General features: G+C 33.8%; 1 protein-coding gene across 5 annotated transcripts in view; it reads right to left on the bottom strand.

The window, feature by feature from the left end:
• The window catches only part of CNTN5 (contactin 5), a 1,277,146-nt gene that overhangs the window by 85,190 nt on the left and 1,167,203 nt on the right, over positions 1-24,753 (bottom strand). For all 5 annotated transcript variants that reach the window (XM_072795132.1, XM_072795133.1, XM_072795136.1 and 2 more), the window contains one exon: positions 562-720. In XM_072795132.1, coding sequence (XP_072651233.1) covers positions 562-720 — 159 coding nt within the window. The remainder of the gene's footprint in view (positions 1-561; positions 721-24,753) is intronic.

Genomic DNA, 24,753 nt, shown 5'->3' with positions numbered 1-24,753 from the left:
GCAGATGTTTGGCTCCGCGTTTGGCCCAGGGCATGACCCTAGAGACCCAGGATCGAGTCCCGCGTCGGGCTCCCTGCATGGGGCCTGCTTCTCCCTCTGCCTGTGTCTCTGCTTCTCTCTCTCTCTCTCTCTCTCTGTGTATTGCTCATAGATGAATAATAATAAAAAAAAAGATAAATAAACAGAGTCATGACATGTCGTGACTTCAAAAAAAAAAAAAAAAGAGCACCCGGATGTGTTGGGGCGGGGCCTGGGGGGGGGCGGCATGTGATAAGGAGAGAGAATCTTAAGCAGTCTCCTTGTCCAGCACAGAGCCACCTATTACAACTCTGAGATCATGACTTGAGCCTGAAATCAAGAGTTGGACACTGAACTGCTTGAGCCACCCAGGCACCTGGAAAGCAAGATAGCTTTATAGAAAGAGGCAAACAATGGTTAATATTGTAATTAATAACAAAATTTCCAGAATTCAAAATGATCCCACTAAGACTGCTAGCAAATATAGCTCATGACAGAAGAAGCTATTCTGGTTGCCTCTGATGTTGTGTTAGAGCCTCTTACTTGTTTTTACTGTTTGCCAGCCCAGGGAGAATGGGCTGCGAGCCTGCAGGTTGTAGGAGGAGATTGGGCTGTGGTTGTCAGCTGCAGGACTCCAGGAGAGTGTGGCTGTGCTTTCGGTGATTTCCTCAACAATCACTACCCCTGGTGGGCCTGGGGGACCTATAGGCAAAAGGGAATGAATAAAGTTAAATACAAGCCACGATGAAGAGCTATGAGAAATTGTATTTCCAATAAAGATCCAATCAAACTATCTAACTGTCTAAATGAAATACATATTTAGTAATGAAAATTGACAGTAGAGAGATGGGATCCAAAGTGGGTACCATGATTTCTGCTGGGAACTTAATTATAGATTTGATTTTTTTCCTAACACTTTGCTTGGAGGCAACTACCAATTACCATTATATTTTATAGGAAAAGAAAAAACAAAAAATTAGAAATACACACAAGAATATGAATGTCAATATTAACTATGACTATGGACATCAACCACAGCTTAAAGAAGCTATATACACAGCTTATAGAGAGTGATTGGCAATGGTATCAGTAACAAAAAAGATCCTATAGTTAACAAAATATTATAGGTGTATGGGCCTAATTTTTAGGTTCAAGAAACCTGCAAGTGTACAAATACTGTGATGCGACTATCAAGTAGCTTAAACTTTAACAGGGGAAATATCAAGAGCTCTGAAATAATGATAGTTCGGGCCAAAAGGTATATTTTAGAAGTAAGGCATGGACAAATTTTGTGGGGATTTAAAAGGAAGGTGTGATTTTGATGGATGATGATGATAATGATGATGATAATGGTGATGATTTGTGATGGGGATGGGAGAGTAGTTCATCAGAGAAGATTATTTTCCTTATGCTCATGAAAAATTGGTATAGAATAGTGATAATCTATGAGCATGTAGACTCTACCTTCAAGAAACAACTGTGGTCTGATGGAGAAATATACCTTTGTATTATCACTTCTTAAAATAGTGATATCTAATAGCATTTAAAAATATGTAGAGTGTTTACATTTTAGTGGTTGGAAAGCATGCCGATTTTCTTATTGACATTCTTCTGTTCTTTAATATGGACAATTCAGGCTTCAAGGATTCTTTTATTTTCAATGACAGCAAACAAAAAAACCTTTTAAGTATTTTGGGTTATTTTCTGAATTAGTCCTACCAGTACCATTCTGGCTTCATTTGACTCCCTAGTCCACATTAATGCCATTGTCATTCACACTATTTGCATCTTTGGTGACAAACTAAACCACATTTATAAGTTCTCAAATCTGAATGGACTAAGTTAACTACTTACTTTCTCTGGCTCTGGTCTTGGCTTTCTAGTCTAACCTTGCTGAGTCAGATTTGATTACAAAGTCTGATCAGGAGGGGCTGAGCTAGACTAGAAGTAGCTAAGAAATGGTGGAGTGCTGGAGAAATGGAGGCAGTTAGTAAAGACCTCTTGGGTAGACAATTTCAAAAGGGAAGGAACAAGGAGATGGTAAAAGCATTTTAAAAGCTTCATGAAGCAAATGGCATTTTTAGGAAATGAGAACTGAACATTTTAATCAACTGAGTCCATTCAGATATAAGGATTTTTAAATTTGGTTTGGCTTATCATCAAAGATGCCAATAGTGTGAATGGCCATGGTGTCAAGATTGCCTAAGGAGTCAAGTAAAACCAGAAAGGTGTTAATACACTAGAATAAAAGAAAGGAATCAGGAAAGCATGATGGAAGACATAAGAAATGGAACTTGTGAAGAGAAAATTGCAGAGTTTGTGATTTAAGTGTAGGGTACTTTTGAATGAGACTTTGTGCTTATTTGGAGTGAAGTGGGGAATATATTAGGGTTGAAAAGGTCAAGGATTTATGGAAGAATATGTTTGATGTGTCATCAGTGTGAATATTCAAAGCATTAAAACAGTGGCTAAGGATGAGCTGAGGTAAATAAATGAGATCCGGGTGCTGAAGATGTCTAACAAGTTGTTAGACTGTGGAGGCATAAATATAAAGAGAAACTATAATGATGATAACATAAATAATGATGAGAATATTAACCGTAATTACTGATAGCTACCATATCCTCACTTTACTAAATTAAGGCTTTGTATTACATATTTTGCAAACATTAACCTGTTCATTTATTTCTGTGTCACTGTAGGGTTGACATTATTCTCCCTATTTCATAGAAGACATAAAAGAAATCTCAGAGATTGGTTAGTCAGTAAATAATAAATAAATTTCTTAGTCAATAACTTTATTATATGTTAGGTATTATGGAGACAGTAGGTATCAGAGAATCCATTCTTATGAGGAGATATATTTTTGCTCAAGTCATTCTGTTGGTGAATGGCACAGCTAATATTTGAATTTGGATCTAGTTATAAAACCTGATTTGTCCAAAGAATCAAGAAGTACACAGATCTGTCCTGCTTTCACTGCTAATCTAGAAAGTAGTTTTAAATAAAGAAATGAAAGAAAAAAGTATGTGTTAAGGAAAGGCATGATTCAATTATGTGGTAGAGACAAAGATGGCATTTGAGGGAAGCAGTTAGAACTTTGTGGCAGCCTGTGTATAAGGTAGACACCATTACTTTTTCCTCCCTGTAGTTGCAGGCCATTACCTCATTGAAAGGTGGAGCCTGTTCTTTTACTTCCTTGTATGTGGGCTGGCTTGTCACTATCTGTCTCAAAAGACAATGGTAGAGGTGACACTGCATGATTTTTGAGGAGAGGTTCTAAGAAGCTTTGCAGCTATCAATCCAGGCCTCTTGAATGCTTATCAATACTTATGTCTCCTTAGAAATCTAATTAACCTAAGGCTACCATTCTGTAAGAAAGTCCAAGCTATCATTTTGGAGAACCTTGTGGAGAAAGCTTAATCCAACTTGCTCTCAGCTATTCCAGGCGTCCCAGCCTACACATGCACCAAACATGTGACTGATGAAGCCTTCAAATAACCCCACCTCCAACCACCATGGGATTCATATGCATGAGAGATCTCAAGTACTTGACTGCCTGTCATCTGCCAAAATCATGAGGGCAAATAATACATTGATATTTGAAGCCACTAAGTTTTGGAGCAGCAACAGATAACTAGAACAGACTTCAAAACAGTTTGATTTGAAAGTTTGTTCATAGATTGAGAATTGGTCAGGAGGATCTTCAAAATGCTATGAAAAAAAGCATTTTTTCATAAGATAAAAATTTTGCTAATGCTTTCCAATAGGAATAGTTACCAACATAATTCATTTATTAAGCTCTTTTATATTGTTCCTTTTGTTCTGTTCCATTCCATCTCTTCCTTTTATTCACCTCTTCGAAAAGCATTAACATGATAGAAAATATGATAGAAAATATTGTGGGAAATAACTCTTTGTTAACTTAAAATAATTTGCCTTTCTGAGTATTAATGGTCTACAAAATGTTTAAATTAGTTTTCTTAAATAAAGGTGTATTTCTTTTAATAATAGGTAATTACTACTCTAAAAAGTTTTTAAAAACTTTAGCTAGAACAAAAAGGAATTTATAACATAATTAATAAATTCCCAAGTATTTTTCTCTGTATGTGGCTATTTTCTCAAGTATAGTCCTTAGCAAAATAATAAGTGAGAGTAAACAAGATTTATGTACCCAGGACACTGACTATGGCTGTGCAATTATTTATAATTATAAACCATTGTAAATAAGTAATTGTCCACTAATCATGGAAGGTTTAAATAATAAAATTTTATGATAAAATATTAGCCAGCCATTAAACTAATATTTAGGATTATTTGCTATGTGGGAAATGTTCACAATATAATAAGGGAAAAATTAAAATGAAAAATTATGTAAATATAAATGTATAGTTATTTCCCAAATACATAAAGGAAAAGACCAGAAATAAATGCATTAAAGTATACATGGTAGTTAATATTGCTTGGAAATGACAATATAGATGATAAAAATTTTATTCTTGTTTATATTTTCCAATTCTGCGTAATAAGGATCTAAAATTATTTTTTAAAGTCATTATTTTAAGGAAAGCCTCCATATGGTATGTATGTACTATTGTAAGTATATTCTATTTAACCAAACATTTACTGGAGGCCCATTATGTATAAAGCAATGTGTGGGTGGTGAGAGATGAGTAGGGGAATGATTTATAGAACAAAATAGGGTTCCAGCTCTAGGTGTATTAAAATCTTGTGGTAGAGACAGATCTTTTACAACAAGCAAATTCGAGATAATGATAATGCTATGTTCAAGTGTTTGAGAAGTATATTTTACATCTCATTATAGCTCTTGTTATGTTGCCTATAATTATTTTTCTAAAATTTCCACTTGTCTGAATATCCAACATAGTACTTGGAATATATTAGGCCCTCAATAAATATTTGTAGAAGGAGACATGAGAAAGAAGGGAGAAGAAGGAAAAGAGAAGATAAGAAAGGACCGAGGAGTTGTTTTTAGTTTGGAGTTTTGTGCAACAATTAACAAATATAAGAATGTTTTAAAATAAAGTAATTATCATATAAGACATGGTTCCAGTATAGTAGCTTCTTTTCTTGTTAAAATAAAATATATTTGAAAACATATATATTTGAGTTAACACCTTTTTTTTTCAGTCAAGTTGAATAGGATGGTAATGAAATTGGCAGAATAGCTCCATGAATGAGGCAAATAAGGTTTTTTTTGTATGATTTAATAAATTATTAAATCCTATGGACAGATACTTTTCTAAATCTTTATAAATCTAAAGATTTTTATGAATATATTGTAAAAATAGTCTGAAAAATTAATTACGCTTTTTACCTTTTAAGGTAAATTAAGTATAATTTTCAACCATAATAAAAGTGAAAATGAAATTTCTGGTTGTTATATTAGTATTGGCTTGTTAATACTCTATTTATAAAGAAATATACATTTTCACACATTGTATACTGAATGCTGGCCATAATTAGCTTTCTGTTTATATTTAGGAGTAAATTACATTAATATTATATTAATATAATCAATACCCTTATTTTTAAGTCCTGTTAATGATAGACATATTTTTGCCATTTTTTGACTTTTTTTAAAAATCAAGAAGTAAATTATCTCTTTAAAGGCTATATCTAATTTACATTCGACATCTTTGAAAATAGATTAATAAGAAAATATCTCACAGATGACAAATATGTGATAATAGCTAGTGTCTGAATATTTTACAGATATCTCTCATTTAGCAGAAATCCATATTAACTTTATAGTTGCTGTAATGACTCAGTATCAGATGGGATGGAATCTGGAAAGTTCTCCTCACTCCCCCTCACTCCACAACAGTGCTATTGTATAGAATCAGTAAAATACATATTTTATCTGAAAATAGGTGATTTAGAAAAATGGACACAATCTCTTCATTCCTTTTTGGTGAGGACTGCTGAGCAAATGACAAAGAACCAAGGCCCCGGACAGAAGCCATGCTCTTGTGAATTTAATTTATTCTCCATCAAGGGCCCCTAGGATTGCTATTAGATTGCTATCAGAGCAACTCATTTTTTGACCTAATGTTCAGTTAGAAAATTTCTCTTGAGAAGACATTGACTTTTAAAGCTGAAAAGGAACCCTCTTGCCCCGTTGATGGGAGTATGAATTGGTACAGCCAGTCTGGAAAACTATGTGGCAGTTCCTCAAAGAGTTAAAAACAGAGCTACCCTACGACCCAGCAATTGCACTACTGGGGATTTACCCAAAAGATACAGATGCAGTGAAAGCCAGGACACCTGCACCCCAATGCTTATAGCAGCAATGTCCACAATAGCCAAACTGTAGAAGGAGCCTCGATGTCCTTTGACAGATGATGGATAAAGAAGATGTGGTCTATATATACAGTGGAATATTCCTCAGCCATTAGAAACGACAAATGCCCACCATTTGCTTCGACATGGATGGACCTGGAGGGTACGATGCTGAGTGAAATAAGTCAGTCAGAGAAGGACAATCATCATATGATTTCACTCATATGGGGAACATAAGAAATAGTGAAAGCGATTGTAAGGGAAAAGAAGGGAACTGAGTGGGAAAAATTAGAGAGGGAGACAAAACATGAGAGACTCCTAACTCTGGGAAATGAACAAGGGGTAGTAGAAAGGGAGGTGGGTGGGGGGATGGGGTGACTGGGTGATGGGCACTGAGGGGGGCACTTGAGGGGATGAGCACTTGGGTGTTATATGTTGGCAAATCGAACTCCAATAAAAAAAATATACAAAAAAAAAAAAAACCCTGAAAAGCAAATAAAGTAGATATCTCCTTGTGACCTCTAAAACCATTATTGTTAGGCTAAGGACATGAAACAAGGATCTAAGACTATATGTGATAGTTAAACAATGTTTTAGAGCCTTGAAATTTTTAAATGAACTGCAATTACCTAGTTCAATCATGTTATTTTTCAGATAAGAAAGGAGTATTTGAAACAGGAAAATCCATAAAAAACAAAACAAAACAAAAAACAAACAAAAACACCAAAGAGTCCTCCTGCTTTTGGGGGAAAAGTGTTAAAACAGAGTACAGCTTTTAGTCTTGACAACCAATGGAATGATATCTCCTGTTTAAAGCAAATTTGACAAACTAATGTGGTAATAAATAGGAAAATTGTATACCGACTTTTTGTGAATCATTACCCATTCTCCTTATAGACAACAATTGGTAGAGGCAGCCAATTGTTGTTGTGTGATTGTCCAAGTCTTCTTGAAGAAAAATTCTTAAAAATTCCTCCTAATACTGTAGCTGACTCCTCTTGCCAAGCAACTTTCCTGGCCCTTTCTCACTTAGATAACATCACTATTTCTGCCTGAATCTGACACCTATTGATTCAACAAATATCCCTATTGTTACATGTTATTTTTTACATTTTCAGAAGAGTCACAGTGTTTTTACTCTATTTGATTTTTTTCATACAGAGGTTTTAAGTGAAAAACTAAACTTGTTGGGATTTGAAACATCAAGCAGGTCTTTGCCTTACATTGTTTGTAAGGCAAACATTGTAAAAAAAATTGATGCCAAATATGCCATAGTATCTTAAATTGGTTCTATTTTTTATTATTTATTGTTTAAATTCTTTTTTCTTAAGATTTTATTTTTATTTATTCATGAGAGACACAGAAAGAGAGAGGCAGAGACATAGGCAGGAGAAGCAGGCTCCCTGAAGGGAGCCTAATGAGGGACTGGATCCCAGGACGCTGGGATGACGCCCTGAGCCAAAGGCAGACACTTAATGGCTGAGCCACCCAGGCGTGCCTGGTTTTATTTTTAATTCTATAAATATTGCTTGGGGACAAATGCCTCTTACTTCTAAATATATGTAGGATTATGTTTCAGAAAGACAATCACTCATGGAAACAAAGTCCTGAACATGCCTTTCTAACCAAGTAAAGATGAGATTTAGCTACTGTCTAAAAGATGAGATGGAGAGAAATAAAATCTGTAACTCAGGCCACAAAGAGTATTTTGAATGTTTTTAAAGATTTATTTATTTATTTTAGAGAGAGTGGGGAGAGGCAGAGGGAATCTAAAGCAGACCCCCACTGAGCACTGATGATGATGTGGGGCTTGATCTCAGGACCCAGAGATCATGACTGGAGTCAAAATCAAGAGTCTGATGCTTAATTAACTGATCTACCCAGGTGCCCGTGGGGTATTTTCAATTTTTATAATGTAGTTTAATTACATGTAATGAACCATTCAGTACAAAGGACCATTTTGTATAGCCCCAATTTCAAAACCCATATATAAGTGACAACAAAACTTTTTATTAAAAAGTAATAGTTAAATCCTCTTAACAAAATGGGTATAGAGGGAACATACTTCAACGTAAAAGCAGTATCTCGGCCTTTTGGCTAAGATCAAGTGTAGTAAAAGCAGTATCTGAAAAACCCACAGCTAACACCATACTCAATGGTGAAAAGCAAAAGCTTTATCCCTAAGATTAGGAACAAGATAAGGATGTCCAGTCTCATCACTTTTATTCAACATCGTACTAAAAGTCCAAGCTGCAGCAATCAGACAACAAAAAGAAATAAAATACATCATATTTGACAGGAAGAAATTAAACTACTTGTGGATGACATAATACTATTCATAAAACTCTAAAGATTCCACCAAAAAGCTATTAGAAGTAATAAATAAATTCAGTAAAGTTACAAGATACATAATTATACCCAGAAATCTGTTGAATTTCTATACACTAATAATGAAGTAGCAGAAAGAGAAAATAAGAAAACAATCATATGCACATTGCAGCCCTAGGAATAAAATACATAGGAATAAAGTTAACCAAGGAGATGAATGACCTATACTCTGAAAACTCTAAGACATTGAAGAAAGAAATTGAAGGGGCAGCCCAGGTGGCTCAGTGGTTTAGTGCCGTCAGTCCAGGGCCTGGAGACCTAGGATCAAGTCCCATGTCGGGCTCCCTGCATGGAGCCTGCTTCTCCCTCTGACTAGTGTCTCTGGCCTCTCTCTCTCTCTCTCTCTCTCTCTGTGTGTGTGTCTCTCATGAATAAATAAATAAAATCTTAAAAAAAAGAAATTGAAGACAACAAAGATAGATGGAAAGATATGTCATGCTCATGGATTGAAAGAATGTTAAAATGTCCAAACTACTCAAAGCAATCTACATATTCAATATAATCTCTATCAAAATACCAATAGCATTTTTCACAGAACTGGAATGGATAATATTAAAATTTGTATAAAACCCTCAAAGACTTTAAATAGCAAAAGCAATCTTGAGAAAGAAGAACAAAGCTGGAGATATCACATTCTTAGATTTTGATATACTACAATGCTGTAGTAATCAAAAGAGTATGGTATTGGCACAAAACCAGCTACATAGATCACTGAAAGAGAATAGGGAGTCTAGAAACAAACCCATGCCTATATGGCCAACTAATCCATAACAAGAATATACAATGGAGAAAAGACAGTCTTTTCAATAAATGGTATTGTGAAAACTGGACAACTGTATGAAAAATAATGAAACTGGTGTTCTCTTTTGCAGCATATATACTAAAACTAGAATGATACAGAAAAGATTAGCATTGCTCATATAATATATAGATTAACACACACACACACATATATAAAACTACACAACTTTCTTACACTATATACAAAAATAAACTCAAAATGAATTAAAGACTTCAATGTAAGACTTGAAACCATAAAACTCCTGGAAGAAAACATAGGAAGTAATTTCTTTAATATCAACCATAGCAACGTGTTTCTAGGTATGTCTCCCAAGGCAAGGAAAAAAAGGAGACATCAAAATAAAAAAAATTTTGCACAGCAAAGGAAATTATCAACAAGATAAAAAGGCAGCCTACTGCATGGGAGAAAATTCTTGCAAATTATATATTCAAAAAGGGGTTAATATCCAAAATATATAAAGAACTTACACAATTCAAAACTCTCCAAATAATAATCTGATTAAAAATCAACTGAGGCCCTGAATAGACATTTTTCCAAGAAGACATACAAATAGCCAACAGACTCATGAAAAGATGCTCACCATCACTAATCATCAGGGAAATGCAAATCACCTTACACTTATTAGAATGGCTAAAACTGAAAATATAAGAAAAAAGTGTTGGTGATGATGTTGATAAATAGGAACCCTCTTGCACTGTTAATGAGAATACAGATTGGTGCAGCCATTGTCGAAAACAGTATGTAGATTCCTCAAAAAATTAAAAATAGAAATACCATATGATCGTACAATTCCACTTTTGGGTATTTACTCGAATAAAATTGTGACACTAGTTCAAAAGGATATCGTACCCCTATGTTTATTGCAGCATTATTTATAATAGCCAAGATATGGTTGTCAATAGATGAATGGATAAAGAATAAGTGATACACACATAGGAATATTACTCAGCCATAAGAAAGATGAGATCTTGCCATTTGCTACAGTATGTATGGGCCTAGAAGGGTATTATGCTAAGAGAAATAAGTCAGACAGGGAAGTCAAGTACCTATATGTGGAATATAAAAATAAAAACAAATGAATAAACAAACAAAAAGGAGAATCAGCCCTATAAATACAGAGAACTGATGGTTGAAGGAGGAGGTGGGGGCATGGTCAAAACAGGTGAAGAAGAGTGGAGATACGGGCCTACAGTTATTGAATGAATAAATAATGGGTATAAAAGATATAGCATAGGAAATATAGTCATTGGCGTTGTAATAGTATTATGTGATGACAGATGTAGCTATACTTCTGGTGACCATAACACAACATTTAAACTTATTGAATCAGTCTGTTTTACATCTGTAACTAACATAATATTGTATTTCAAGTATAGTCCATAAAAATAATTTTAAAAATTAAAGTAATAGTCAATAATGTGAGTAGATTTTCTGTAGCACATCACACTTTCATATCTATTAATAACTGGTTGCTGAGGTTCTCATCTTTAGAATAATTATGAAGACTTATGGCATGCCTTATTTAGGAAGTATGATTTTATTGATAATAGATTTTTATACAGGAAAATGTGTCCTGACATGCTCTTGACATACTGGGTTGGCAACATCCAACGTCCTATAGTATTGCATCTTTCCTTCTTTACTTTTTTCTCAGTTACTTCCCTACTACAATTATGTTCTTCATGACTTCTAGAGGGTATTCTTATATTTCTTTAATATTTATTAACCTAATTTAAGTGACCCTTAACAGTAAGAACTGTTCTCAATCCTATGAGAATAACAAACTCTTTTTTTTATTGGGGTTGCATAAGGAAGGAAATGAGTGATAAACAATTCTAATTATTTTTTTTCAAAAACAATTTTGTTTTCAATTAATTTGGTAAAACTCACCATTTCTATCATTATCATCTTTATTATAATTATTATTATCATTATTATCTGTCATCTGTGTAAGAGGTCCCTCAGCATGAAATTCTCTCTCCTCATTTTGAGCATTTAACATCTATTTAGACTTCAAATTTCAAATCTCTGCTTAATTTTTTCTTTCTTTACTTGATAGCTACTAAATTTCAGTTTCTGTGACCTAGAGCCTCAGAATTGCATTTCATATAAAATGTATAGGAAATTTTAATGCACCATATATTTCAAGAAAAATTGATCTAAAGAAAAGATATTTGTATAAACAGTCTGAAGAATCTTATTCCAGTTCTGAATCTTTATGTAAAAGTTCTGTATAGTTTGTGAAACTTGGGCAAATTTCTGAGCCTCATTAAGCCTCAATGTCTTTACACTTTACAAAAAGGATGGTAATATCAATCTTATTATTGTGAGAATTACATAGGGTAAATGTAAGTAAAAATTACTTTGTAAATAACTATACTTGCACTGGTTGGGCTTCTCAATCAAGCTCAATAGCTTGATAACTTTGACAACATCATATCTCACTGTTTAATTTTTTACCAATGAAAATCATAACCTATGCACCATATTTGGTTCTATCAAGATAAAAAGAAAGATATGAAAATATTTTGAAAAAGAAAAAAGATGTACTCTTATTGGAAAATTCATCAAGCAATATCTTCTGGTGAGCTTATAATGGAAAATGGGGGGAAAAATGCTGAGATGATGACTCAATGCCTACCTTCCAAGTAGAAGGCACTGTGCTAAATGTTATGTACTTTCTAATCCCTACAGAAAATCAGGTATTAATACCTCCTTTCCACAAATGAGACAACTGTGTCTCAGAAAGTTCAGGTGACTCATTCGAGGTCACACAACACCCCGATAATGGATCTGGGGTTCAGTTCTGATTCTTAATTTCATATGTATCAGATTTAACTTTGTCCTATTTATTACTACTCAACACTACTTCACATAATTCAGCACAGACATAGAAAATGTAAATTTTGGAGAATTAAAAATAATTATGAGCAGAGGCCATTTTTTTGATTGATTGAAAATGAAAATAGAGGTAGAAATGTGTGATAGAAATGTGTGATAGAGGTAGAAATGTGTGATAGAAATGAAGTGAATTTTGTGGCCCACTCCCTAACATTTATGCCACCTGTCACAATGTGGTGTAGGGAATTAACCCCCATTCTATGGGTGGCCCTAATTAGTCTATGTCTATTTTTACAATCTCACCTGCCCCTGTCATGATTGGTTCAGGAAGCTAGTTCTAAGCCAATCAGGTCATGGCAATCTTCTATTGGATGCTGATTCATGGTCTAGACTGGCAAAACCAGATGAAGGGATAGACACTTGTAGATATGTGCTAGTTTCCCCTGTTGTATGGCAATAAGAAAGCACTTAGCCTATATTATTCTTGGCAGTCAACCTACAACCACAATGAGCTTTAGAGTAAGGCCAACATTGTAGAGATGGAATCAATCTGGGTCTTTGGAAAAAAACTTGAGACACTGGATCAATGAATTAAAAAATCTACTTTAGCTGCCTTTCATGAAAGCCAATGTATTTCCTTATTGTTTCAGCCAATTTGAGTTAGTTTTATTATTTGCAACTTGAAGCACCCTAAGAGACAAAGAATAACTGAAACTCCCTTGGTTTGTGAAAGATTAACACTGGAATAATTCCTTACCTATGCAAATATTGGTTATATTAACATAAATAACCTGAAAAATATCTTCAACAATATCTAATTATAAAAAACAAAACAAAAACAAAACAAACAAACAAAAAAAACAAGGCAATTGGGAAAACTGACAGAACAGCTGGCCAACTAGAAGCAAACAGCCAGATAGGTAAATACATAACACAATGGAATTATTAAAGTGATTTAAAAATTTACCTATGGGAAAATGGAATGATCACTTTTGGATACAGACTTGGGGCTTATTAAAGATGTACTATTTTAGCCAATGTATTCCTAGGACAATAAAGTTCAACAGAGTATTGAAAAGCAAAGAATTTTAAGCAAACTTGAGAAACCTCACTTTATAAACCCATAATTAAATATTCTGTGTTTCTCAATACTACAGTGACTTAAAAAAAGGAAAATGAAAAGGAGAAGGCTGAAAGGTTTGGGGATGTTACCATGTTTGAACAAAACTGAAAAGCTAAACTTGATGGCTTTGAATAATGAAGGCTAACTGGGTAACACAAGACCTAGTTCTCATGCAGCCCTTGGCATTTTCCAGCCAAAATGACTTAGGAATGTACTTCATATCTCCATATCACAGAAAGTTTTTTAGATACTGAGGCTGGAAGGATTTTTTTTTTTTTTTTTTTTTTTAGTGAAGACTCCGAGAAGACTGTTCCTCTGGGTTAGTACTTAAGATGGAAGAGATGACATTATTATTATTATTATTATTATTATTATTGTTGTTATAATTATTATTATTATATAACAGCTTCAAAGAACTGTTTTATGATTGCGCTATAGGGAACTTCTGAAAACCCTATCTTACCATATCGTTCCTATATAGTTTTTTCTCCTATTTCATTGTCTGCTTATTGACATGTCATATGATATGGCAATATATCTAATATTAAATGCGAAAGATTATTGTTTATTCAATTACTACTCCATACACTGTCCATTCTTCTCTATTTATCTGATTTTAAAAATTTAATTATTTAAAGAAAAATAGTTATTCATTCATACATTTAATAATTTGCTTAACAATATTGAGGAAATATCTCTTGTGTGCCACACTCTAGGGAGAGTGATTACTTTCTAGGGAGGGGAAGAAGGCCACTGAACAAATGAATGAGATAATTTAGATAGTAATAAATGCAATGAGGAAAATAAAGTAGGCTGAAGATCAAATGGAAGAGAGATAGGAAACATTAGATAAGAAGTTGAAAAATAAATAAGAAGGAGCCAGCAGCCACATCGTATTATGGGCAGATTCATCAGTGTTGATGAGTTTGGTGCATTGGTGGAACAGAAGAGACTCTGACGTGGTTGAAGCAAAGTGAAGAAAGAAGATAGAGTAGCTGGTAATGTTGGAAAGAACCATAGGAGCCAGATAACAGAGGGATTTGAGGGCAATGGTAAAGAATGTAGATTTTATCTGAGTGTGAGGAGAAGCCACTCTGGATAATAATGAGAAAAGTATAAGGAAAGAAGCCATTGAAAATCAGGGCAAAAGTGGATTGGAAGCCCTCAGAGACTGTGGGAAGATACTGGGGAAAATGGATTTCAGTAATTGAAAATGTTAGTGATTAACTTCAATGCTAAAATTGCCAAACCTTTGCAATAACATTTTAGTAGCAAATGTAAATTATAATGGTTCAGTAAATCACTATTCTAATGTTGTTTTATTGTACTATTGTTGCTTAAAGTTGTCAGTGTAGTTTCAAGGACAGTGGTAATCACTGAGGATGCTTTGCATACCAGTTTCTTGTAATCTTATTGAGCCTGTGGTGATTTTTCTACTTCTGTTGTAAGCAAAACAACACTATCCTTTACCTACACTAGTCTTATAAAATTGAAATTTCATGAAACTTATTCCGGTAGGAATAATTTGTGAAAATGTGTTTGTCATTGGAACTCTGACTCCTTTGAGTTAGATGGGGCTATGTGATTGGTTCAGACCAGTGACTTGTGAGCTTAAATGACTTGTGCCAGTTTTGGCAGAAGCATTTAATTACCAATGTGAGACTTTCCACATCACTCTTTTTAAGATGTTTAAAGAATTCTGTGCTTCTTTTTAGAAAAACACAAACACTTCTCAGGCAATTATCACAAAATTCAGATGAAAGGTAAATTAGCCAACAATTCCAGGTAGTTAAGCAGGCATAAATATTTAATGTAGTTTTACATGAGTAGAGCTTGTGCACACTGTGTATATTCCAATAGAAAAATAATGCTGTCCGTCCTTCGAAGGTGATTTTCTGAAATGGAAAACAGATATTTGAGGATCTATTGTACAAATTATAAGAACAAATAAAAATAATCATACTGCTTATAAAAAACCTCAAGCAACCCAGATACTATCCTGAAATTAATTTAATAAGCTAAATATTACATACATTCTAAGAAAAAATGAGTTTAAGAAATTCTATAGGAAAATACCATATGAGGTGCTAAAATATGCAAAGTGCCATGTCTCTGCAAAGCTTTCAATAAATCCAATATGGGGTTTGTTGTATATGACTCATTACAACTCTGCAATGCAAATTAATATCAAGAAAATAATGTGTGGACTTCTAAATTTGTTCACTCTTACTATTCATTTATGAATAATCTATAGATACCCTTGAGGCTTATGCCCTCAACTATACCATGAAGTGAATTTGAAATTATTAGGAAATACACATTAGGACACATTAGGAAATACATTTATAGTCCATTCTTTATAAGACAGGTGCATCTTTGACAATACTATGATTAGATGGTAAGTAGGAAACTTTCTGTTATTTTTTTTTCCTGAAGTATACATTTGTATTTACTCTCATTTATTTAGGTTTTTTTTTTTTTTTTCATGATTTTCCATACCAACAGCATTTTCTACAAGATACCCATTGAGACTAGGGACATGTTTCATGGTCATGGAAATGAACAAAAGTTGACAACCATGTATCTAGGGTCATTAATTTCATATTTTAACTAACTGAACAAATCAGTAGGTCACTAAGGACTTAAAAAAAGAATGAATATTACCCCTTAAATTGTTAACTTATCTCATAATGGCTGAGAAATAGTGGAGAAAGAACTGTCTTAGAAGTATCTTGATGGCTGCTGTTTTATACTCTGAGAATTTTTTGCTATACAACTGTAAGAAGACATCTACCATTATGGAATGTACCATTAAGAGCTTGGCACAGAATGAAAGATGACTGCTGTCAAATGATGACAGTGAACTTGGTATAATCTTGATGCCATCACTAACTCATTTAGAGAAAGGGAGATAGTGAGCTTTGCAGAACACTTAAATAGAGCAGTCCTGGAGGTTGAAATAATTTGTAACAGATATTCCATATAATGGATGGATTATAGGGACAGTGACTACCTCATCCAGTGGGGTATGCTTATTAGCTTGGCTTAACATTCTGTGAGCTGAGGTTGTGAGGCAAATATATGAGCTTTGATTTTCTGATACATATAGATTAGGTGATAAAGTGTCTTTGAAACAGTGATTAGGTATTTCAAATAAAGTTTACTAATAACAGTTCTTCTTGAGTTCCCACAGAAGAAATAATTATATGAACCAATAACCTCTGGAACAAAACATATAATTTCAAGAGACTTGTTTTATGCCATAGGTTTGTGTGATGAATGAATACTTAAATTAGCCAAATCAGAATGCTAACACATGAGAATGCTAATGCTTTGGTATAGATGATTAACTTATGTGGTTTAAAAAATATTTCCTTTGCTGGAAATTGTATACTTCTGACCTAGAATATTTTAAAATCTAAGACATAATTTCAGAGAAATCTAAAAATCATTCATACTATTTGGTTTCAATTTTTTAAAATTTAAGTATTTATTTTACAAGTACTTTTTTTTAATGATTTTATTTATTTATTCATGAGAGACACAGAAAGAGAGAGAGGCAGAGACACAGATAGAGGGAGAAGCATGCTCCATGCAGGGAGTCCAACATGGGACTCGATCCCGGGTCTCCAGGATCACGCCCTGGGCTGAAGGTTGTGCTAAACCACCGAGCCATCCGGGCTGTCCCTATAAGTACTTCTAAATCCTTTAGTATCCTTGGTGGTTTATAACAACTTTGTATCTTTTATTTTAATTTTTGCATTACTTTATTGTCATCTAAACTGAAGGTATGGAAAAGTCCTGTATAAACATTCACAGAATGAATATTTAGGTTTTAAAAATATTGCATACTGTGATCTAAATCAATTTTATATGTACTTTGTGCTCATTTTGTGTGATACCAAGTTGACGGCTACTAGATATGCAGATATTGATGATAGTTACTGATATGAGAAAAAATACCTTAGAAGTATCTATTATGGGCTCATCTACACATCTTTTCTGGAATGAAATATAATTTGTGTATTTAATTTTTTAAAACTCTGTCTTTTTTAAAAAAAATTCTTTTGTATAACTATATTTGAAGCCCTTCAGTATTTGTTCTACATTTGGGAAATTCCTTTGTACACTAAGATAGCTATTGTATTTTACTGAAGGATGGAAGCCATCACAATGGAATCTTTGATGCATGTAAATATGTGCTATTATAAACAATCTGCTCCAGGAAAGTGGTGCAAGACTTCATTGCTTCAGTTTACTGAATATACTGAGATGACCCTAATGGAGTTTCAGTTTATCCTAATAACAACGAACCAGCAGAGAACGCAATTACGTCAAATCTATCAACATGCCAATTTGACCCCAGGAAGGAGAGGCAGTCAAAATGTTTCCAATCATATTTAGAATGTATTATCAGGTGCAAGTGAACAAGATGAACAAAATAATCAGAGTATTATTGGATATTTTAGTCAATGGATAATCAAATACCATTTTCCTGCCCATATATACCATGAAGAACAATGATTCATTTCCTTAATCTTAAATATTAGGGAAAGAAAAATTATTTCTCTAGTTAAGAATAGCAACAGAAATATCTAAATTTACTGAGAAACATTCTACCATTTGAAATCTAATTTCATTCTCCTATTAAATCTGCAATTTAATTATTATATGCCTATTTTACAAATGAAGAATCCAAAAGAGGTAAAATGACTTGCCTAAGGTTATTCAGCTAGTGTCAGAGTGTGATTGAAATCTAAGCCTGGGTTATTTTTATAATGCTACACTGTATTGGCTGTATAAACTGGTTCCTACCACAGCCATTGTAAACAACTTAAGTCATTTTAAAATCAGGCTATTGAGATTCAACTAGCATTTACTGAGTATCAACTATAAACTAGGTCTAGTGCTAAGTGTTCAGGTTGCCCAAAGATATTGCTTTTCTCAATGAAATGCAAGGACAACAGACGTTTCTTTACTACTTTTTATACACCTTAATTTTATGTAATTTTGTGTTCTCACTGCAATAAATAACCTTGCAGCTGTCACTTTTATATCTCAGCTTTTCAACGCCTGCCCACTTTAAATCTTGTAGAGGTTATTTTCTATTTTAATGAACCTTTTTATAAATCTGTGAGTTATCTTTTTCCTTCCCCCTCTCAGTTTTTAGGTACCTCAGCAAATGATCCAGAAGTTTCTGAAGGTAAAATCTACTGATATACTGAGTCAGCATAAAGTAGAGACCCATGTGCTCATGACTGCCAATCTTTACATATAATGTGCCAAATTGATATTTCTCATACATACTAAGCAATAAAGTTAGACACACTCTAGTTTTGAAAAATGAAAAAAAAAAAAAAAGCAGGAGAAACATTTTTAAGAAAGATTCTTACCAAGAGTGATTCACTGATTTTTTTTCCTTGGCATTAGCAGACATCATTTGCTGTTTAGTTTCTTCCCTACCTGCTCTTTCACCTCGGTTGCTCTAAACCATTAGAGAACTAATTGCCTTTGTAATTCCAAATCAAGGAGTACTTAGTGAAACGGAGACATTACCTCTGCCAGGTGTTTAGGAGGACAAAATCTAATCTTCAGTAAAAGTCAGCACAGAAGTTTATTTCAATCAGTGCTAGTCCTCTCTCTGTTCAATATTCATGGATTTTGTGTTGTTCAATGAAGAATCATTCAGAGATCAGGCTACATGTTGTATGATGTTAGACAAAATCAAGAGAATAATTAAGAATTGAGTATTTTGGAACATAGGTTGAAATAAAACAAGATTTTAGGATACAGACTAAAGTAAACTTACCAATCTTCCATTGTTTTGAAGGTGTGACCAGTCATTGGGTTGACATTCCACAGATCTTTTGCTGGAACTTGGGTTCTTGGTAACCACATATGGGTTGTAAATGAAGGGCCATATAACATCTCTATGCCCTGTGAAACTGTGTTCTTGGCTTTATGTGAAAACAAATTACTACCCAATACTGGAAAGACATGCTAAAAACAATCTAGATAGCAGTCACAGAAAACAAATGCATTCAGGAAATTTTAAAGGCTGCATCTTAGAATTGCTGGTTGCTTTAGGCTGTATCTTTAAAAACTCTGAAAAGTGACTGAGTAAATTTTTCCAAATAATTCAAACAACTGAACACAAGTAAAATGTACTTCCAATATTTCACCCAAGTAATATTGATGAGTTTCAGGACAACCTTTTGAACACCAAACACCATTTTTTATTTTGTGTTGTTTGTTTTCATGACTTTTGGCAAAATGTACCCATGAGTAGGAAAGAAACAATGAAAGTTGAAGGTTTGAAAGACCTGCAGCAACAATCAAAATGAAGGTCAGGTGCTTTTTAAAGTAGTTGGGAGTTCTTCCCTCATAATTGTGGCAATCATAAAAAAAAATTTAAAATTAGAGAATGAGAAGAAATCATGCAGAAATAAGTCTTTTTTAAATTATTATTATTGCTTAGTATTCCTGGTGATATTTTGTCCAGAAGTGATTCTTTTCAATCAAAACCAAGAGTGTCTAGATAAAAAGTCCCATGAGATGTCCTGATAAAATAGTCATTAGAATTTGATATCTTATATGATTGGTAAGACATGAGAGTAGAGGATGTTCAGACTTCTCAGCAAGCTTAGCGATCATTTAGACCAAAATATAAGACAAAACGTGGTGATCAGTAATGTTGAGCATCCTGGTCATGTGGTCAAAGATTAGAAACTTTAGAGGATAAAAGCATGAGGCCTACCCTTAGAGGCAGGTAAGAGTGAAAAAAGTGCTTATTTGCAAGATGATGTAGCTTGTCCTCTGTTTTCTTTCTTGCCTTAGCAAATGACTTTAATCCAGTTCATGTATAAAAATTCTCTGACTCCTACACAGAACTCATCACTCCATCCCTTCTTATAGGACTCTTTTCTTTCCTCTCTTTCCTTATTCCTTTCTTCCTCCCTTTTCCCCTCTTTTCTACCTCCCTGTTTTGAACTTTCCTTCTCTTTCTACCTTCCTTCCACAAATATAAATATTTATCAGGAACTATAATGTGTCAGGAACTAAAGAGGTCCAGGGGATATAATAATGAATAAAATTAAAACAATCTGGCAATTGATTGAAGGCAGTATAGTAATTTAAAATGCTCACTTTGAAATTAGTCTGCCTAGACTCTACTCACTATTCCACTTATTAGGGTGACATTCAACAAGATCTAAGCCTCCCTAGGCCTTAGTTTACTTATTTCAGAATTGGAACTAAAAAATATTCCTCTCATTATTTTTATATATTATGCTAAATAGGTAAAGTAAAGTAATAGGTAAATTCATATAAGGCCTTTAGCACAGTGCCTGGCATGTAGGAAAAATGTAATAAATGTTAGTTGCTTTTTATTATTAATGGATCAGAGAGTAAAATGTGTTTCTCAAACATCTGTAACAACACTCTTTATATTATATTGTAAAAAGACATGTTCCTCCACGTCAGGGACACAAGTTGTTCATGGCTAGCTGGTTTTGGGCATAGTGACTGCTACATATTATGTGCTCTCTAAATGTTTGATGAATCAGTGTTGAATGAATGAACGAAAGGTGAGCAAGGTTTAAGTTAAGCAACCTGCCTAAAGTTACAGACCACTAAGAGCTAAGGGGATGTGAAATGGTCTGTCTGACTTCAAAGCCCATGCTTTCCTTTTATACATTATCGCTTGCCTCTCTCCATCTACTATAATTTGGTTATTACACTTATCATACCACCCAATTTGCTCTTGCCAAGGTAATCAACTACTTTCACATTGCCCAATCTAATGGTAGATATTGGCGCTTACTTAATTTGTCACTGTTGCCTACTTTGTCCTCCCTGAAAACTCTTTTCTCTTTGTCCCTTTGATTTGATTTCCTTGGTTTTCTTCCTAATAGCTTGGTGTCTTTCTAATCTCTGTAGATTCCTCTCCTCTTCAACATTAGGGGTTTTTTTTAGATTCTGTCGAGTGATTTTCTCTTCTCTTTCTGTACATGCTATTTCTGTACTTTCATTTCCATTTGATTGTACTCAAATCTACATCTCAACTTCAGGGTTTCTCTCCTAGTTCCACAGCCACAAATCTATTTGCTTACAGAGTATTTCCCTTTGGATAGCCTTTTCTTAAATGCTGTTCTTTTATTACCAATCCACTTCTCTCCTTACCTTCCAGACTACAGGAAAAGCATGATCATCCATTAAGGTGGCCACATAAGTTATCTAAACCAGGATAATTTTGAGAGTTAAGGGGTTTCATTAATAACTACTCTGCCACTCCTAGTTTAACTTGGAACTATCTTGGTCTAACCAGAATATATGGTCTCGTTGATTGACCTCTCAATGAAGCATCACAACTGGCATTCATTCTTGGCTTTTCTTTCACATTTTTCATAGACAGTGAGCTACCTCTATAGATTCTGTCTCCTTCCTATTTTTTGGATATGTACACTCTTTAAATCTCCATTGTCATTGCCTTTTTACAGACCTTTCTTATTACTTGTAAAGATTACTGCTACAGCTTCCTAGTTGGTCTATTAGCAACCATTGGTCTCATTCTCCTCTAAAATACTCTCTGCAGTTCTCAGAATGAATTTCTGCAAGTGTATATCTACTCATGGCCCCTTCCTGCTTTGGTCCTTTGATAGTTCTTCATAACTTTCAGCATAAATGTTAAGCTCTCTTCCATGGCACTAGAAGGTACTTATACCCAATCCCACGTAACCACTTATCCCTCTTACATACTAGAACTGTCCTGGCATTTAGTAGGCACTCCCTAAACAATGAATAAAATCAGCACTTAAAACATAATCCATACACCAAGAACTTATCTCGACAAGTTTATATAACTGTGAGATGATAGTAAATGTCGTTTTTATATTAAAATGGATATATAAGAAAAATAGCTTAGTCTGTGGGACAAAATACATAGTGAAATGTTATCACCTTACAGTTTGTGACTCAAAAATATGTATGATATAAAATCCAGCTGATTGAGTTTTTCTCAAACTATAAGTGAAGTCAGAGTACTTGTTTCAAAATAGCAAAATGTTCCTATCAAGAAACCTATAAAACTCTAAGTCAATTGACTGAAATTTTCAGTGCCTACAGGAAAACTTGGCTTCTAGCAGTTCTCAGTATTTGTTGAGTGAATAAAATACACAACTTAATCTTCATTCATTGGTTGTCTGTATACAATAACAAGTTATTTGTTCATTTTGTTTTAATCATTTCCATCAATCAAGTCCCTTCAATGAACCAACTAAATGTGGTGCACAGAATCCAAATACATGACTAACCAATAAAAATGTTAATGTCAAACTAGTTAATGTCTAAAAAGTCTAAGCTAGGAAAATAAGTCATTAGTATAAGTTATTTAAATAATCTTATCCAAAACTAGTGATAGCAGTGATCTAAAATTTCCAATGATGTAGGGTAGTTCAATAAGACACTGCATGAATAAGATTAGATTTTCTTCAAGAAGAAAGATATTTTATATATCTATTTTAAAGTTTTTTTAATGTTATAAAAGCAAATATATTAACTGCATAACTTCCATTCTCCTCTAAAACATTTACTGTTGCTATTACTTAAGATTTAAATTACCCTGAAAGCATTCATCATTGTCCTGTGATCCCCAAATGTTGGCAAACTCAGCTTTGCTTTTGTGATTACTGGCTCTTTTTCTTTCCACTAGAAACTCTTTTTTTATTTTTATTTTTTTAAATAGAGAATCTTTTGAGTCAAACAAATTACTCCATCGCATGAAGGGTTTTGCAATCTCCAAGTACATGGCAAACTCCATCTTCCAAAAGATACTTGTGTTAAATACTTGTACATTTTAAAGCTTGAAACTTTCAGAAGTGGCCAGTGCTAAACTTGGCCAGGCCTAAGATAAGCATTCATATTAGTTAGGAATCTACATGGTTCACAAAGGTAGTTCTATGAGAGATATAAAGATAGATCACATTAACACATTAATACTGCTTAATTCTCAAATAAGATTCTCAAAATATAAATATGTTCAAGGTTTTCACCTAGCTTGAATTTGCCTTTGTATTGGGAAAGGTATTGTACTGGCATCCTTCCAAAGGCAAAAGGCAGAGGATTCTCGAACTTTCCTCTCTTGCTTGGGAAGATCACTGAAAATTTTATGGTTTGAACAGAATTTATTCAAAGGTTACAAACTGGTTTCTATCAGACAGTAATTGATACCTTTAGGTTATTTTCCACTATTTGAAAACAAAACAAAATAAAACACGCAGCACTTCACAAGTAGCTAAATTGTAAAGCCTCTGCATTTGGATTGATTTAAATCACCTAGTTTGGCTAATGTCAGCTACCACATAATGATAAGAGGTTTTGGTGGGAATTTCATAGAAATATGAATCAATGATTATTTTAATACAATAAAATATTCCCAAATGGAGTAGAATAATTAAAAGATATTTGGCATAAAAAACTGATAAAACCTCTAAAGAGGTTCTAATGTGCTAATTTTATAGACAAGAACACAGATTTAGACAACTTTGTTATAAAAGAAAAAAAAAGATATTTTAGTATCTTTGCTAAAGTCCTTGTATTCTTAGAGAATAATACATAATTTAGTAGCTACAGCAAGCTGGCTTCGTGGCTGTGCTACCTGTGCACTCAGGGTGCCTACCTTAGAAGGTCACCATACTTGGATGAATTCTCTGCTATCATTGTCTTGAAATTCTTTTGAAGTTTTGATCAAGGGTCTCTGCATTTTTAGTTTTCACTGGTTCCCACAAATTATGTCGTCCTGTAGCTATGACCATGTTGTCTCCTAGTATTTCATTATTTCCCCTAAAAGACTGAACGTTATCCAGGGAGCTTTACTTTTTTAGTGTTTCTCATGCCATTCCCAAAGATGCTTCTCATACTAGTGGACTAGTGACCATAGAGCCAAACAGAGGGCTGAGACTTTGGTGCCTTCATCTTCCTATGCATGTACCTGCTCGGCGCTTGATACAGAGCAGGTGCTGAATGAGTGGGTGAGTAAACGAATACCAAATTATCAATATATACCTGTTGACTTATTTAATTGACAAAACAGTCAAACTTTATATAGTTTTAGATTTTCAGTGAAAATTGGCTAGGTGTTTTGGGAGAGATAAAGAGAAAATACTCAAGGAAAAATATTTTCTTGAAAAGAATAGATGGAATTGAATTGATGGAAAATTAAAAGCAAATACAATTGAAAGACAGGTTGAACCCCAAATTAAATAAGAAGAGATGAGTGGTT

Source organism: Canis lupus, chromosome 23 (genome assembly GCF_048164855.1).
Source record: "Canis lupus baileyi chromosome 23, mCanLup2.hap1, whole genome shotgun sequence".
In the NCBI taxonomy this organism is placed as follows: Eukaryota; Metazoa; Chordata; class Mammalia; order Carnivora; family Canidae; genus Canis; species Canis lupus.
This window is presented reverse-complemented; position numbering and strand designations above follow the sequence as displayed.